The sequence below is a fragment of the Sciurus vulgaris genome, assembly GCF_902686455.1.
Source record: "Sciurus vulgaris genome assembly, chromosome: 3".
Classification (NCBI taxonomy): domain Eukaryota; kingdom Metazoa; phylum Chordata; class Mammalia; order Rodentia; family Sciuridae; genus Sciurus; species Sciurus vulgaris.
Window position 1 is genome coordinate 129894709 of NC_136463.1, and position 18811 is coordinate 129913519.

Here is an 18811-nt window from a genome sequence, read left to right on the forward strand (position 1 = left end):
TCTTGCCCCCCCACCCCCCACTATGTGTCATCATCCACTTATCAATGAGATCATTCGTCCTTTGATTTTTTGAGGTTGTAGTTCTTAGTTTTTACATGTTAATTTGCTTGATCATTTTACCAGTTATTCAATAGATGAGTAACCTATATTAATTCCCTCTGAAGTTAGAAATATTGTGACATTTAGTGTGTCACTAGCATCAAAAGTTGATTAATTGCTTATTTTTATGCACTGTATTATTGTGAAGATTGTTTTTAAAATAATATTTAGCTTAATCACTTCCAGGTGGTGTCAGTCTCTCATACAGGACCTCTTTTATGTGTTGATTGCTATTGTTACAGACTCATGCTGTCCTATAGACATCCAGAAAACATCACCACATCACACTGTGATGAAGGAAGGGTTTTGTATGTGTGCTAGTGTAGTAGCCACTAGCCACAGGTGCCTGTTGAGTTCTTGAAATATGGCTAGTTTGGGAAACTGAGTTTAAAATTTTATTCAACTTTAATAAATTTAAATTTAACCTAAATAGCAACATGTAATTGGTGGTTACCATATTGAACAGCATAGTTATAAAACATTTTTCTGATAGGATGTGCTGTTTTCTTTCTAATTATGTTGCCATTCATTTGAGTTGGTTTGGAATAATGTATCCAACTGGAGAATGAGTTAAGTGAATTATCCTAAGTTTACTATAATTAGAGCTACATTTTTCTTTGGATTTACATAAGAATAAAAATATGCAGATTGTTACTTGAAAACCAAAAATAAAAATGTGTTTTGGGCCTATTATTTGGAGGGTATTTTTTTGCACTGATAAGATTGAAAATAACAGTGAAGAATATTTAAAAATAAAGAAAACAATGAAAGGTGAAAGTACTGTTTTGGAACTTCTCAAACTTTTTTCCATCCTAGGAGAGAAAGGAGAAATACTGTTTAAAGCTTGCTTTGTTTTGAAGTTTTTACATTATTGAAAACAGTCATGGTTTTGGATTTTTTATGTTTAGATAAAAATGCTATTTGTACCATCAGACTTATTTGTAATCTACAGATCAATGTGGAAAATTTCTTGATGAAGAGTAATTGTAGTAAATACTGTAAAATTAAGGCTAGCGAGAATTATGCCATCTCTTGAGGTCTTTGGTAAGTGAAGTGTTGTTAAATTAGTCAAAATTAAGTCAGTTATAGTTCATAAAGGAGTAAAAAATCATCGGACTGATTATGAAATATAGGAGTGGTTTTATTGTTTAATCTTTTTTCTAGTGAAATACAACTTTATAGATTATTGATTAGTATAGTTATCATTATGCCTGTAGTCTAGCAATGTAACATATTTAATATTTTATATAGTTTTATAATTGTCAACTAGCATTAAATGTTATTCAGACCTTTGAGAAGGTAAACAGTTCTTTCATACTCCTTTGCTCTCCAAAAGACCTTAAACTCTCTTAGCCTCTTATTCTCAACTGAATCCTCTTCCCATTCCACTGAATGTGAACAAGCACTCATTTTCTTTTCCTCTCCTATCAAATTATAGTCAACATCATTGATCCTCAACATCCTTGCATTGCAGTGGGAAAAAATGTCCTGTTTCCTGAAAAAAACTCATCACTCCAGCTGTGTTCTTACTCTATCCCTGTTGACCTCCTTGTGGATCTTGTTTCTTATAATTTCAGCTTATCTCTGATGGTGTGTGTGTGTGTGTGTGTGTGTGTGTGTGTGTGTGTGTCCTCCTCTTGCAGTGCTGGGAATTGAACCCAGGCCTGGCACATGCTAGGTAGGCAAGTGCTCCATCACTGAGTCCACCTCTACCTTTTTGTCCCCTCTCTGTGAAGAACTCTACTTTTAATCACCAGTATAGATACATAAGTAATAGAAGGGAATCAATTTTTCTACTCCCTTCTTCCTACTGATCCAACTTTTAAAATGAACTGTCTGTATTTATTTTAATTCTTCCCTTCCTAGTAAGCCTTCCGCATGATTTTGATGAAGTTTGAGAACTGCTATCCTAGCCTAATATTTGGGGGTTAACAATAAACTATTACTGTAAATTGGGATCACAGGTAATAGTATTAAGAAGACTGTTTACACTTAGAGGTAGAAGAATCAACTTTTAGTCAGGTGAGGTGGTATTTAAACCTAGGAACAGTAATTATAGGTGAATAAGTTAGGATTAGGGTTGGCAGTGAGTGACAGAAACCCAGAATAGTAGCAGTGTAAAAAGAAGCTGATGTCTTTCTTTTATAAAAGGAGGTAATCCAGGTTTAGTGACTATGATTATCAAAACCTAGACTCCTTTACTTATGTTGCTTTATCATCCCCAGCATTCAGCTTCTATTTCATGGTTTAGTTTGGCTATACCTATAATACTTATAATCATCCTTTTCACATTCCAGTCAGCCAGGAGGAAAAATGAAGACATATCCTCTTCTTTTAAAGAAACTTCCCAGTAGTTATGTAGAACTTCAAGTTCCACTGACCAATTGAGACATTCCGTTATAAGGTAGACTGGGAATACAGGTTTTTAATATCAGGCACCATCTGTGTGCAGATATAATTCCAAGTTCATTCACTATAGGGAAAGGGGAGAACATCTGTGGGGGTAAAGGGGAGGTTGGCTGACAGACTCTGTACAGTAAACTTTTGGGAACTTGGTTGGCCCATCAGCAGTGTTGAATGCTTCATAAGTACTGTACTATCTTAGGCTAGCTGTGGGAAAATGGAGTCTGTAGGGAGGGTGACAGAAATACAAAAATGGTAAAACCTACTACCTAACTTTCTAAAAATTGTCACACACCTGGGGAGATCTGATGTGTGTATATAAGTTATAGAGCAATGTAGCAATCAGAGACTTAAGTAGTGAGGGTTCAGACTTGGGATTTATTTTTATAGGAAAGCATTCTTTAGAGGACTTGAATTTTGGGAAGATGTATTCGAAGAAGGGAACTGACGTAATTTTGGGTAAATGGAATTCTTTGTACAAAGTAGTAATCACTATTCAGTACTCTTTTTTTTTTTTTTTTTGCAGTACTGGGGATTGAACTCAGGGCCTCGTGCTTGTGAGGCGAGCATTCTACCAGCTGAGCTATCTCCCCAGCCCTATTCAGTACTCTTAACTACTTTATGTGTCTTAAGACTGATTTTTGATCCAGAACTAAGGAATTATTGTAACTTTATGAGAAATCTCTATTGGGTGGGAGTAAGCTGTTCTGTTCATAATCTTAATGTATGATAAGTAATAGCCTTAATTTATTAATTTATCTCAAATTACATTTGACTAATATTTATAATAGTTTCCTCAGTTTCAAAGAAGATAAAAGGTTTGTTTTCTAACTTGTGTGTGGAAATAGAACCATCATAATGCATGATGTCCCAGTTGAATAATTAAACAGTTTTATAGAGAGAACATAGGTAAATTTTGTGTGTAGAGAAAAAGAATCCAAAAAGTCACAGAAGAGAAACAAGGAGAGTAAACTTTATCATAAGAAATAGAAGACTTGGTAGAGTTCACTGATGTCTTAACAGGTAAAAGTGAATTAGTATTCTGTAGTAATGCAACTTTGTAATTTTTTACATAATATTGTAATGTATACATTCGTTCTTTTTTGTGTATGTTTTTTTAGACATGGATAGGCCTTTATTCATTTATTTTTATGTGGTGATGGAGAATCGAACCCAGTGCCTCACACATGCTAGGCAAGTGCTCTACCACTGAGCCACAACCCCAGCCCAACATTTGTTCTTCATCACAAAATAGTCTTCAAAAGCATGAGCTTTTAAATTGATTGTATAATATTCTGTGGTTTGGAATTCCTATAATGATTTACTTGTACCCTTATTATTAAGACATTTAAGTTGCTTGTAAAATTTTTGTTCTTATAAACCAACAGTTTAAACCTTTAAAATGTGAATTAGTGATCACAGAACTACCTAGTTAGGATTTTGAGTATTACTGGAGAGAATGTTGAAGTAGCAGATGAGCGAGATGGTGATCCTGCAGAGAGTAGTGGAATTAAGCAGTCAGTACCTTATAAAATTTGGACTTCAGTCATCTATTAAAGTAAAACAACATATAGGATTGCTTACTTACCTAAACTAATATAGTAAAACAAGTAGGATAATTTATATGCTTCTTTGAGTATATATATTTTAAGTTAGACTTTATTTATTATGGTTCTGGGTATTGAATCCACAGGTGCTTTATCACTAAGCCACATCCCAGTTTTTTTTTACTTGTTTTTTTTTAAGACAGGGTCTCACTAAATTGCTGAGGGTTTCACTTAATGGCTGAGGCTGGCCTCAGCCTCCACAGCCTCCTGTGATAACAGGTGTGCACCACTACACCCAGCTGTTTCATACATTTGTTAATGTCTAAGTCGTATTGACTTTTTAGTAATGAAATGATGTTTTATTTTTGTTTAGAAAACAAATCCTTAATTTTAAATCAATTTATTCTTTTCTAGGAAGCTACTGCTGTATGGACTATTAAGTTTATGAAAGAAATAAAAAAGTTCTGTTCAAATATACTTATGCTTTCACTAGGTTTATTGTATTTCTTCTTATTTATAGGCATTTTTGCAAATGTGTAATCTGCCTGTCAAAGTGGTTTGTAGGGCAAATGCAGAATATATGTCTCCATCTGGTAAGAATGTTCTTTTCTTCTCTGTTTACATTCCGGATTGATAAAATTGTAGCTTGTGTCTGAATGTTAAAAATGCTTGATTTTGTTATTGTTTACTTTTGAAGAATTTTCCCATTGTTTTATAAAGTAATAATTGTAATCTTAACAATCTTGGAATCAATCTGTAGATTTCAACTCTGGTCAGAGATGGTTGCTGATATGTTATGAAAATTATTTTAAATAAGTAAATATTAAGAAAATACATAATCTCAGATTTTCCTAGTTTTACTTATACAGGTATTTCCTCTTCAGAAAACAGATTCTAATATTAATTAATCTATGCATTATTGAACACACTTGTCTAAATTATCTTGTCCCATAATACTAGGGAGAAGAAGAGAGATCATGGAATAATTAACTTGTTACTAGATCTTGGTTAAAATCATTGTTGACATTTTTTAGTTTCTTACTATTTATTTACTTATTTATTTGTTGTAGTAGATAACCCAGAAGATTGATTTTGTAAAGTTATATGATGGTGGGAAGAATGTGATGGAGCAGAGCTATTCACATGGTAGCCAGAAAGGAGGAGGTGGGGAAGGAAAGAGGAGAGGGAGAGAGGGAAGAAGGGAAAGAGGGAAGGAGGGAAGAAGGGAGGGAGGGAAACAGAGAAAGAGGAAGGAAGATTATAATGTTTTATTTTAACAGATTTTAAGATATTATTTATTAAATAAAATGTCACTTTATGTTTTATGATCAGTATTTTGTTTCTGTATTTCATATTTTAGTTGATTCAAGTACCATTTTAAGTAGATATTCAAATTATTTTCACTATAAAAATATCACAAAACTGATAAAAAATGGTAGATGTAATTGACATGGATTATTTTAATTATGGTTTTGCTGGAGCAGTAGTAGCATGTAGGATCACTCCTTTATGAATAAATTGTTGAATATAACTATATTGCTTTTTTAGGAAGATACTTACCAATCTTTTCATTGTGATATGGTAACTTAGGAATGACTTGTTAAGCTTTATTTTTTTTTTTTCCACCTTAAGTTCTTATGGGAAGTGGTAATTGTCAAAAGATATAAAGATACCCATCATAAACACACTGAAAATTCTGTATGAATACTTATGCATTTATTAGACTTATGAATATACATTTAGAAAACATTTCCAAAAGAATTTTTTAGACTTCTAAATGTAAATATATTTTAGATTCATAGAGGCCATTCATTGACTCATTTTTGGGCTGATTTTATAGATAAAAAATGAATTGAGGTAATTTAGGGCAAAGTTTTTATAAACTTTACTGAATTCTGGTGAATACACAATATTCTTTCCATCTTTTCCTCTCTGTAGTCATACTGAAAGACTATACACAAAAAAAGATAAGTAATCTAATACCAAAATTAAAATCTTTGGAAAAATAATAAGTCATGGTTTATCCACCTGTTACTATATTTAATATCATTTAGGTAGATGTTTGTCTTCTTTTTATACTCCATGAAAGACAACAGGGAGAGATGCAATACATTTTTATATATATATATATTTATATATATATATATATATTTTTTTTTTTTTTACTCATAGGTGGAGTCTCCTGTAGGTATTTGAAAATGGCACTTTCTACTAAGATATTTACATTTAATCATATTTCTTATTAGTATTCCCCTTCCTCATATGAGGTGAGGTGATAAGGGCAATGCTTAAAATTTTTATTTACTTATTTGACCTTTGAGATAAATATATATGTATATATATTATATACATATATATTTATTTATTTTTCAGTGCATAGGTCAGTTTATTTTTTTCAAAGTTGCAAAGGAAGTCCATGGAGAAAGGAAGTCCATGGTGTTGGACCAATTGGTTATCCATAGTCAAAGAATAGTAAAAAAGAACTTCAATTTATACATTGCACCATATACAGAAATTAAAATTCACAATAGCCAAACTATGGAACCATGGTAGTTGTCCATCAGTGGATGAATGGATCAAGAAAATGGAGTTTAATTCAGCCATAAAGAAAAATGAAATTATGTCATTTTCAGGAAAACAGATGGAACTTGAGAATATTCTGTTAAATGAAGTAAACCAAACTCAGAAAGTCAAGAGTTGTGTGTTTTTCTCATATGTGGAAGCTAGAGAGGAAGAAGGAAAAGAAAGGTGGGAAAATCAAAGCAAGATCAGTAGAGTAAATGGATCTATGGAAATGACCAGGGGATAGGAGAAGGGAAGAGAAAGGGGAAACGCTGAAGAATGATGACTGACCAAATTATATTGTATGCATGTACAAATATGTAACAACAAATCCCACTATTATGTACAACTATAAGGCACTAATTAAAAAATATAGAAAAATTTTTTAGCCATTCTGATATATGTGTGTAGTAGTTTCCCATTGTGGTTTTAGTTTGCCTTCCTGAGTGACTGATGATATTGAGTTTCTTTTCATGTTTCTTTGACATTTACATATCTTCTTCTTCTATTCAAATCTTTTTCCCATTTAAAAAATATTATTTTCTTATTGAGTTGTGATAGATTTTTAAAGCACAAAACAAAAATAGAAGACTGTCTTAAGAGTTAAATCTTTAATCCGTGACTGTCACCTACTAAACAATTCCTTGGAAAATTTGACTTCTCTTCCTTGAGCCTCAGTATCTTTCTCTGTAATATGAGTTGTCAGATTAGATGACATCCGATGTCCTTTCCGTTTTCTAACATTCTCTGAATCTACAAACTTGATTGGCAATACGTTCTTGCTTTCTTGCAGAAATAAAAGTTCTAAAAGTGACTATTCTATCTAAAATGAAAAACAACCTTCAGTTTTCTTTTATGACCTTTGGTGCCAGAGAATAACTATCACTGTGCTTTTTGCCTGATAACCTGCAATAATAACCATTTAACGTTGGTTCCATTTTAGGTCAAGTGACAGAAAACATTGTTCACTTCTAATCTGTTGCCTTGATTTTTATCTATCTCTTTATGATTAGATACAAGAGTACTCAGTTTAGTATCCAAACTGCTTCCCTGCTTCAGAATCTACAATGCTCAGCAAATTTTTAAGAAAAGAAATAAAATATTATTTTTCCAAGAACCTGAAACTAGTTATTAAAAAGGAGAAATATATTTTCCTCTCAAAATGTCATACCCCCAAACACCCTTTAGTCTAGGCATTAGTTTTGTTTTGTTTCTTAAATCTCAGATGACCTGTACTCGTTGAAATAATACAATAGTTACAAAGATTTTAGTCAAGTTAAAAAACTATGGGTTAATGCTTGCCCTGATAAGAATTTTTTTTTTTTTTTAACAAGATTTATAAAGCAATAGAAGGAAGGAATGTACACTTGGTAACAGGGAAATGTTCTCTGGAAGGAAGGAATGCACAGTTGTTAACAGGGAAATGTCTTCTAAATACATCTATTGGGTTGTTATATTCGAAAAGGCCTGCCTTTCCTTTGTAATGCATGTTATCCTGTGGATGCAGATGACGCTTTTGTTGGTGCTGTGCACCTCATCCATTACCCCCAGGCTGACTGAGCCAAGAAGTGAGTCCATTGAAAGGGAGCAGGAAGGAGCCTGCTGTTAGTGTGAACTCTATTTGAACTAGATTTGACAGCAGGTTTCATCCTTTAGTGTTTGGAGTAGTCCCTACTATTTGGAGATTAATTTTGTTCTCTTTTCGGACAATATCATCAAATATTAGTATTTATTAAAATGAACTATTATATTTAAAATGTGGCCTTTATTTAAAGTAGTCCGTTTTTAGAAGCATATTATTCCTTTTGCCCTTATCTTGGGAACATATTTTGTGTTATAACTCAAAAATTATCATACCTTCATAGATTGTTAATTCTTTTAATTCCTGATATTTTAAGTGAGAGACATTTAGTAATGCATCATTATGTACTCAAAATGTTGACCTTCGTGGATATCAGAGATTTAAAATTCGAAAACGTAAAAAGAAGGCTTCTTAGATGTAGTTCACAATATAGATTGATTCATTGTACAGTACTCCATAGAGAAAGCCCAGTTAAATTTCTTTGAACTTTGTCAGTTCATGAATCATGTCCTGGCTTAGTTTGGATGATTAGTATTTGCTGTTTTATAGTGATTTGTTAGGGTTACTGAAAAGAGAATATTGTGATCTGTTATTATATCCAGGTGAGAACTCTAGAAATGAATCTACTTGTTCTTTTTTCTTTTGTTTTAAAATTGATTAGTAATCAGTCTATAAACGTTTGTAGAGTTTAATACATATCTGACTATAATATTTAAAAATTATATATAACTGTAAAATCTTTGCATTCATAAAACATGCCTCAGTTTTTTATTGTTTCTTTTATTAGCACAAACTAATTTACTGAGAGTGATTCACACATTTTTTTTTTTTTCCCTCAACAGGTAAAGTACCTTTTATTCATGTGGGAAATCAAGTAGTCTCAGAACTTGGTCCAATAGTTCAATTTGTTAAAGCCAAGGTAATAAAAAATACTAAATATATTTTTGCCACACTTTAAATAAGTCATCCATCATTCTTTAGCATGTCTTAATGTTTATATTAATTTTAACTTAGTTTTATAAAATGATATAAACTTCAAGGATATATTTCTAAAATATAAGTTGATATTTTTTCATAATATAAATCAGTGGCAAAAGAGGTATTTTGATCTTTATAAGAGGGTAGATAATTTTCTAACATGCTCGTAAAAATTTTGATCATAAATGAAAACTTCTAGGTTCTTATAAAGTATCTGGTTACCTTTAAGAAGGGAGTTACAGGATGTGTTTAGAAGTTGAAAGCATTAGTTTATTTGAATGATTCTTCTTTTCATTTATTTAGTTTAGATTTTAATAGTTACCTGGAAACCATGCCCATTAACATTTTGGACAACATTCATCAGACTTTTCTTTTTGCATATATAGAAAAACATAGATCATATTATCATGTTATTTTGCAGCCTACGTTTCAGATCACCAATATGTTTATAAATTCTGCCTTGTTAATGACTGTGGATGTATAGATATACATCATCCTTTTGAGTTGTTGTGTGGTATTCTATTGGATTGGATGTATTATACTTTTATTTACTCAAGTCTTTATTGATTGGCATTTAGGTTGTGGTCAAGATTTTTTGCTATTACGTTCTTTTGTACATACAACTTTTTTTACAATTGTCTCATTAGAATAAAGCCTACAAGTGGTATTGGGGTGTCATGCCGTATGCTTTTTTAAAATTTTATGACATATTGAAGATTAAATTATATCATTTTAGTATACATTCATTACTATATTCTTTTAGAATGTTGAAATTAGTGTCTTTTCCCCTGTATCTTTACTAATATTTTTTTCATCTTTAATCACTTTATAAGCAATATATGTCAATCATCTGGCATTTTTAAAAATTAATGGTTAATCTCTTAAAAAAACAATGTTTACTAACAATTCTGTTTTCTTTCTTTGTGATAACCCATAATTTTGTCCACTGAAAGATACATTTGTATAATGACAAATAAATACTACTTATTTTAAAATGTTTTTATATAAAATTATTTTAGGAGGCCTTTTAGAATTAATCCATTGGACACTTGCATGTTTTATTACTTGTTAGTATGATAACTGTAAGTTTTTGTATATTTAATATGATGCTCTTTCAGATTTTTTTAAATTCCCTTTAGGGCCATTCTCTTAGCGATGGGTTGGATGAAGTCCAAAAAGCGGAAATGAAAGCTTACATGGAATTAGTCAACAATATGCTCTTGACTGCAGAGGTATAAGATAAGCTAATAGGGCTATAAATAAAATATTTTATAATCTTTATTCTCTCATAAAATATAAACTTTTTATGTCTTATTTTAAAGTTGTTAAGAAATGGGAAAACAGTCAAGTAAGATGGCTGCTTAAATTATTTAATCATTATCTTCAAATAAGTTACTTTATATTTTCAGTTCTAGTTTTATTTTGGCCTTTTAAATTTAATTTAAGTAATATCTGTAAAGTTCTTTAATGATATTTAGAGAGGTATTATGTGAATAAGAGATATTTTTATAAAGTACCACCATTAAATTAAATAATTCTGTACAGCAACATTAGCTAAGAAAAAAAACCCTCACATATGTGACTTATAAAATTGACTTATAAAAAATTACTATAGTAAGAAATAACTTTATCTTTTTTCTCTTTGGTATTCTAAAGTTTTAGTGACTGTTCTTTTGTTCCTAGTTGTATCTTCAGTGGTGTGATGAAGCTACAGTAGGGGAGGTGAGTGGTTCTGCAGCATTTATCTTAATTAAAATTTAATGAGAAAACACTTTTGCTCAGAATTGCAAGTCCCTGCTCATAAATGAAACATTGTGGTTTATACCATTAGTGATATAGTTTTTCACTTACTTTAATTTTGCTTGCACATACATTTTAGGGAAGCTATGTGTCATTGTTTGATATAACTGGTTGTAAAGTACATAAAAGTTTATATATTTTTAAAGGGAATGGTTTAAAATTTTAATTTTTTAGATTGCAAGCTATGTTTTTTTCCCCTCAGATTGCTTTATTTATGTTCTTGGAGAATCTGTTTCTTTAGAATTCTACTTATAAAAACAAGCATTGTTTTTAGGAATGATCATGCTTTTTTACAAAATCTTTTTGCTTTAGATCACTCATGCTAGGTATGGATCTCCTTACCCTTGGCCTCTGAATCATATTTTGGCCTATCAGAAACAATGGGAAGTAAAACGTAAGATGAAAGCCATTGGATGGGGTAACAAGACTCTGGACCAGGTCAGTTCAGGTTGAAGGTGACAAAATGCTCAATTTTTATGCATTGAAAAGGATACTTCTTTAAAAGAATTGCAACATAATATAATATTAGCAAACATTTGCTGTGGTTTTCTCTCATGAAGTAGTTATGTTTTATATAAGTCACACATGCCTATGGTCAAAAAGTTATGTAATTCAGAACAGTGCAAAAAAAAATAAAAATTGTCTGAAATCCTGCCACCTCAAAATTGTCACTCTTAATTATTTGGAGAACATTCTTCTTGATCTCTTTTAGTAATATTTTCCTTAAATGGGATCATATTATGCCTGACACTCTATAATCTGATTTTTTTTTTCTGTTGAACAGTACATCGTGGCCATCTTTATGTCAACAAATACAGATGTGCAGCATCAGGGCTTTAAATGAAGTACATAACTTTTTATATCTGTTTTTCTTGGGTCTTAAATTTACTAAAGTAGCAGAATTTAAAGATAAAATATTTTGTCAAGGTCACCAGTTGGAGCATCATTAAGTCAATGTTCTTTCTGCCAAGTCTCCCCCTGATGTGTGCCACAAGGGGGATTAAGCAAATGAATAGGAATGGAGTAAATAAAGTCCATCTCCACTAGCGGGAAAACAACTTAAATGCTTTTACTCATGGTGGGTCAGCAGTATCATTTTTATTGGGTATATTTTTAACATTTGCAAAATAATCTGAATATATGGATTCAGGGAAACTTCTCAGGGAGCAAAGTTTTGAGAAAAAAAATTGATAGTAATCCTTATCAGTAACTTAAATGTACTTGTATTTAAAGGAAATTCATTCTCAAATTTTCTTCCTTTTTTTAAAGAAAACATTACTAATATCATGTATGTGGTCTGTAATCTTATTTAAATATAAAAAGTAAACTAAATGTATACTTTTGTTATAAGCTGTGATACAAATTGTTTTGTTTTTTTCTTAATCTAAATTTTTCTTTGGGTTCCATTGTGTATGTTAGGTCTTAGAAGATGTAGACCAGTGCTGTCAGGCTCTTTCTCAAAGACTGGGAACACAACCATATTTCTTCAATAAACAGTAAGACATTTGTCATTATCATTATCATTATTATTACTGTTAATTTCTTTTCTATATTGTTAGGTTGTAGATTTCTTGTATCATAAGGAATTGCTTTTTCAAGAAATATTAGGGACTGGGGTTGTGGCTCAGTGGTAGAGTACTTGCCTAGCATGTATGAGGTACTGGGTTCGATCCTCAGCACCACATAAAAATAAATAAAGGCATTGTGTCCATATATGACTAAAAAAATTTTTTTTTAATTAGTAAAAAGACATTTTTAAAATTCATTTTTTATATTAATTAGACATTTAGCATTTGACTCTCTGGTGTATTGCTAGGCTCTGGGGAACCAAGATTTCTAAAGGTGGTCCTATCATTAGGAAATTTCCTTAAGGGTACTCATGTAAGTCAGTCATTATTGTATGATATGATAAAGGTTCTAATAGAGGGAGTTCAAGGTTCTATGTATAGAACTGCAAAATCTTAAAATCTATTATTACAAAAAACATGAAGATGCTCTTCACACAACCACTATCTATGTGGGTTCCTGAGGACTAGAAGAGTCAGTAACTAAATAATAATATTGTTGGATAGACAAGTACTATTATTAATTTTTTTATAATCTATGCAAGTATTTATAAAACAAAATTAATATTTAAGTATATAGATCCAATATATGTATGCATATAAATTGAGTAATTCATGTTTCACTGACTTTTTGCAATTCTGAAAAAAATCACTAATGTAGGCAAAGAATGACTTCACCTTTTATTAGAAGATTACAGTTTTAATATATCAAAAGTGACTCTTCAACTGGGCGCAGTGGTGCACATCTGTAATCCCAGTGACTTGAAAGGCTAAGGCAGGAGAATCGCGAGTTCAAAGCCAGCCTCAGCAGAAGTGAGGTGCTAAGCAACTCAGTGAGACCCTGTCTCTGAATAAAATACAAAATAGAACTGGGATGTGGCTCAGTGGTCAAGTGCCCCTTAGTTCAGCCCCCCGTACCACCTCCCCCTGCCAAAAAAAGTGGCACTTCAGTGATTCAGAATTAAATGTGCTTAGCCAAGCATTTTAATCCCAGTGATTCGCTTAGAAAGTCTAACCTTTAATTGGCTTTCTAGAAAAAGTATTTCTTGCTTTTTAGATAATTTTTGAAAGACTTTTTTTAATGCTACTTTATATCTTCATAGGCATTCATCTATAGCCATGTCACATATCTTTTGGTAAAGATATTTATATTTGTTGTAAAAATGACTACAATGACAGCTTGGGAACATTCAAATTATATTACTTTATAATACAAGTGATGTTTGTTATATATAACATATTAAGATAAAGCTTGGAACTTCTTGATTTCTGAGGCAGAAAGGTTACACAGTTAAAACCGGGAAGTCATGGTAGGCAAAGCTTCAACTATATTCCTATTTCTATTATTTAGTCCCTAAAAGAAAGAAATGTATGAAATGTTTATAATATGTAGTACCTTTAGGTGTTCAAAAGCTCAGAAGGAACGTGTTTTATTGTTGAAGTGCATTATTCTGTTTTACTAGTGAATTAGTTTTGTTATGCATACTGTCTTTACGGGAGGCCTGGAGAATATATCTAACAGTTTTCTTCTCAGTTAAATTCATTGTCAAAGTGTTAGTTACCAGAGATCATTTGGCATGTGATTCAGAGAGGCTATCAAAATATTATTGTCCTTCATAAAAGTACATTATATTTAAGCTTATACTAAGAAATTCAAATTTAGAACAGTTAAAAAACCAAAACCTTGCATTTAGGAACTGTTTAATAGATATTAAAACGTAGGTGACATGTAAATGATACTTAAACAGTTAAAACAGATTTTTCCCTAACCAATAATAATGACTAAAGAATAAATTTAATTTTAAAATTTTAGTTTTAGCCAATCATTTAATTAATATTAAAATGCAAATAAACTACATTTAGGAAAATTGTAACTTGCATTTTCATTTTGCTGTGGGAAAATTTTTCTTTTTCCTTTATCTGTACCAAGAGTCTTTCCTTTGTGAGACACTCGCTATACCTTAGCTAATGGAGTGCTAGTTTAAGATATATGTTAGACTCCAAGTCAGAGTCCTGAATTCTATAACATGCTCTTACATCTGTTGAGTTTAGACAGGTTCTTTTAATTTCTCTATGTATCCTTCCTCCCCCTAAAATTAAAATCAACTTTCTTCCTAGATTACCTACTAGGGATGTTGAGAGAAGACTCATGAAAGAACCAAATGGCTTTACTTGATGATACAAAAGAAAAAGGATAGTTAAGGGAGATCGTGCAGCAAGAATAGTAATTGTGAAAAGAGGACATTGAAGCAATGGGCCTAATTTATAAACTTAAGTCATACTTCTAAAGATATAGAAAGAATATGTAGCTTATTCCTAGTTTGTACAGAGGTGAGAAATTAATATTATATTAGAAAAAGAAACCAGGGAAACACCTAGACAAAATAAATGTTTTTGACTAGATATTAAAAAAGGTATCAGAGAGAAAGCAAAAAATATGAAATACAAATAAATATGCAAACAAAAATATGCGTGCTACAAAAATTCGAAATGGGAAAGATCAGGAAAATGGTCACATTTATTGTACTGTTTTTATTTTGATATTCAAATGAAAGAACAGTAGATGACCAACAGAAATGTGGGAAAACTGATAGTGTAAGACAAGGCAACAAATTTCTCAGGACTTTTAAAATATTTTTTGTCATCTTAGAATATCTTTCTAATAAAAAGTCTATAAAGATAAATGTGACAATATGTTTGAAAATATCTTAGAGCTCTTAGGAGGAGAATTGCTATTGAAATTCCAATTACAAAACACAAACAAATCCATTGGTGAGCATAAGGTTGGCAAGTTTATTTTCTCTTAATATAGTATATCAAGGAAACTAAATGGGAGGTACACTCTAAATTGAGCATACATTCATATTTGAACTCATTCATTTATTGATGAAGAGGGCTCAGCTATGCCACTGGAAGTAGCATCAGTGAATGTATTCATGTTTTTTAAACTTTGGTACAAGAAGCAAAGGGTAGTTGGCACTAAACAAGGATTCGGGTTGGGGGGAAAGTCCCCTGCTGGTAAGACAAGATATAAATTTTAAGAAATATGTTTAGGGATGTTGAAGAGTTGGTGTTTATGTTACTTCTCACAGCATACCTCAGCTGTAGGTGTATTCAATGTCCATCCTTGGTTCCTCGCAGGGATCTGTGTTGTTATTGAGTCTTCATCTGTGATGAAAAGATTATGCTATTGAGTCCAAGGACATTTGTGGTTTTAAAAAGTTGTGCTGGTGATTGCCCTCTTAAACATGACCATAGACTGCACATCTTTAATTAGTACCTCATGAATGTGTCAAAAGAGAGAAGACTTTGAAAGAATGTGAATAACTACTATCAAAAAATAAATTATCCCACACTCTTTAGGCAAGATACTCTCTTATCTATTTCATGCATTCACTTAGCAAATGCTGTTTCAGATCCTTAGATATTGTGCTACAAACTGGGGCTATATAAATATGTGCAATGTTGTCTGTCTTTAAAGAACTTAGAGTGTGATGAGGGATACAGTTTAGCAAATGCAGTTATAGTACGATATGAGAAGTGTATCAACCCATGTTGAGAACCTACTTTGTGCCAGGCACTGTTTTAAGTATTGGGAATACAGCAGGAAAGAAATAGACAAAGTCCTTCCTGTCATAGAACCTTCATTCTGGTAGAGAAGATGTACAATACACAATAAATATTGGATGGTATTAAATGCTTCTTGGAGAATTAAAAGACAATCATGTGACAGTAAGTAACTGTGGGTCTACTTTAGTTCGAGTGGTCAGGAGAGGCTTTAATATTTGAGAGACATTTGAGTGTTATTCTGAAAAACCCAGAACCAATAATGTGAAGTCAGAGGAAGAATATTCCAGGCAGCAGGAATAATTGGTGTTAAGGCCCTAAGATTGGTTTGAGTGTTTCATAATCAAATAAAAAAAGCAAGACCAGTTTTGATTATATGTTGAAAATGGTAGATGAAGCCAAAGAGGTGGGCAGAGGCCAGCCCTTGTACACTTAGAGTAGGTAGTTTGCCATTTTAGTAAAAGTGGACTAGAAATAGAATATTAATTATGATGGCATTTTTTTCTTTAATAATATTGCATTAGTAATTATTTTAATATAGCATAGATTGGTAATGCTCTGTTCATAGAACATTAGTTCTGGGGTAAATTTTATTTTGTTGTACTATATGATTAAAGAGAAAAAAAAAACCTAGAATATTTTATGTTGAAACCTTAAGATTATCACCTCCAAAAATCTAAGTTGCTTTAAAAGCAGTATAATTAAATTCATATCATGTTGTTGATGCTTGATTGGGTAATTAGATATCATTTTTTTTTCCTTCCAGCACCACAGTGAAACCTGGCAAGATTTTTGCTGGTATTTTGTTTATAAATCTATTAAAACATTTTAAAATTATGTTGTAGTGATTTATATTTTTTGTCAATGTGTTAGAGTATCTCTCTTTTTAAAAAATAATCTCTAATACCTGACATTTTCTGACACATTGAAGATCTGCTGTATGTATTTGGTGACTAACAATGAATAAAATTGATCTATTATATTTGTATATTTTTAACATATTTAAGTAATATTACTTCATAAAGCAAATCATATAACTAGCAAGTCATAGTTAAAATAAATTCCATCAAGTCATAGTAGGATTCTTTACATTTTTTTTTTTCCTTCTTCTTTTTTTTAATATCAGGGATTGAACCCAGGGGCGTTTAACAGCTGAGCCACATCCCCAGCTTTTTTTATTTTTTAGAATTTTGAGACAGGGTCTAGCTTAGTTGCTTAGGGTATTGCTAAGTTGCTGAGGCTGGCTTTGAACTTGTGATCCTCCTGTCTCAGCCTTTCCAGCCACTGGGATTACAAGCACGTGCCACCACTACATTTTTCTTTTAAATTGATGTATAAAATGTTTTTAAAAACAATAAATGGTAGCATCACTCTTATTACTCTCATTTTTTACCTTTGTTTTAGGCCTACTGAACTTGATGCATTGGTATTTGGCCATCTATATACCATTCTTACCACACAGTTGACCAATGATGAACTGTCTGAGAAGGTCAAAAACTATAGCAACCTCCTTGCTTTCTGTAGAAGAATTGAACAGCACTATTTCGAAGATCGTGGTAAAGGCAGGCTGTCTTAGAGATATATGTTCATTTAGTTATTATTTTTTAAAAAATCTAACTTTTGAAATATGTGTTACTTGACTGTTATAATAGGTATTGATATCAGAATTTTAAAACCAAAATCAGTTTTTCGAAACCTTAAAACCAATTATATAATGTATCCTGTACATGTTCTTTATACTGTTCTTTGTGTACACATTAGTTTTGAAATATTTCATTTGTCATATTGTACTCTGCATCTTGAAGTTTTTGTTTCCTTATAAACTAAAAATAAAGCTTAAACAACTGTATGGTTGTTATATTTACTTTCTTTTGATCTTTCTGAAGCTACTCACTGGGCTTTATACATATGGAATAGTGTCTTCTACAGCAAGCATTTGGTGTTACACATTCTGAGATTACTTCACTAGATACATGATGAAACTGATCATGTGAAAAATTTTCTTTGGGGGGAAGGGAAAAAACAACAGAATGAATCAAACAACATTACCCTATGTAAATTTATGATTACACAAATGGTATGCCTTTACGCCATGTACAAACAGAGAAACAACATGTATCCCATTTGTTTACAATAAAAAAAAAATTTAAAAAAAAATTTTCTTATCTTCACATCCAATTTGAATTGAATTAAAGAACATTTCATCAGAACTGCTATGATGTAATTTGATAAAAAATGGGTTAAAGGACCTTATTTCTTTTGAGACAAGAGGATTATAATGCTTTTTTATTCCTTTTTTGGAAAAGGAAGGATAGTTTTCACAGTAGTATTAGTGAGGATTTATATATAGACAGTAAGAATTATATGTTGTGCTTGCTCAAATTTTCTGATATTTTGTTTTTGATAAAACCAGTGATACTAATAAAGAATCAGATGTAGGGCTGGGGTTGTGGCTCAGTGGTAGAGTGCTTGCCTACCATGCATGAGGCACTGGGCTCAATCCCCAGCACCACATAAAAAACTAAACAAAATAAATGTATTTTGTCCATCTACAACGAAAAGTATTTTTTTTAAAAAAGAATCAGATGTAAAAAAAATGTTAAAAATGTCTAAATAAGGGTACTGTCATATTTTCTTTTTTATGTATCAGGGATTTTTGACTCATTTAATCCTTACAAAAACACTATTATGGTTACCCCCAGTTTACA

At 31.4% G+C, this 18811-nt stretch overlaps 1 protein-coding gene across 3 annotated transcripts in view; it reads left to right on the forward strand.

Annotated features, from left to right (window-relative positions):
• The window catches only part of MTX2 (metaxin 2), a 56304-nt gene extending 38352 nt beyond the window's left edge, over positions 1 to 17952 (forward strand). For 2 of the 3 annotated variants that reach the window (XM_079131242.1, XM_079131243.1), the window contains exons 4-10: positions 4570 to 4642; positions 9036 to 9112; positions 10311 to 10403; positions 10855 to 10893; positions 11284 to 11409; positions 12391 to 12467; positions 17508 to 17952. In XM_079131242.1, coding sequence (XP_078987368.1) covers positions 4570 to 4642; positions 9036 to 9112; positions 10311 to 10403; positions 10855 to 10893; positions 11284 to 11409; positions 12391 to 12467; positions 17508 to 17679 — 657 coding nt within the window. In that variant the 3' untranslated portion in view covers positions 17680 to 17952. The remainder of the gene's footprint in view (positions 1 to 4569; positions 4643 to 9035; positions 9113 to 10310; positions 10404 to 10854; positions 10894 to 11283; positions 11410 to 12390; positions 12468 to 17507) is intronic. The other variant, XM_079131244.1, reaches the window with a different exon arrangement.
• The last annotated feature ends 859 nt before the right edge of the window (positions 17953 to 18811 follow it).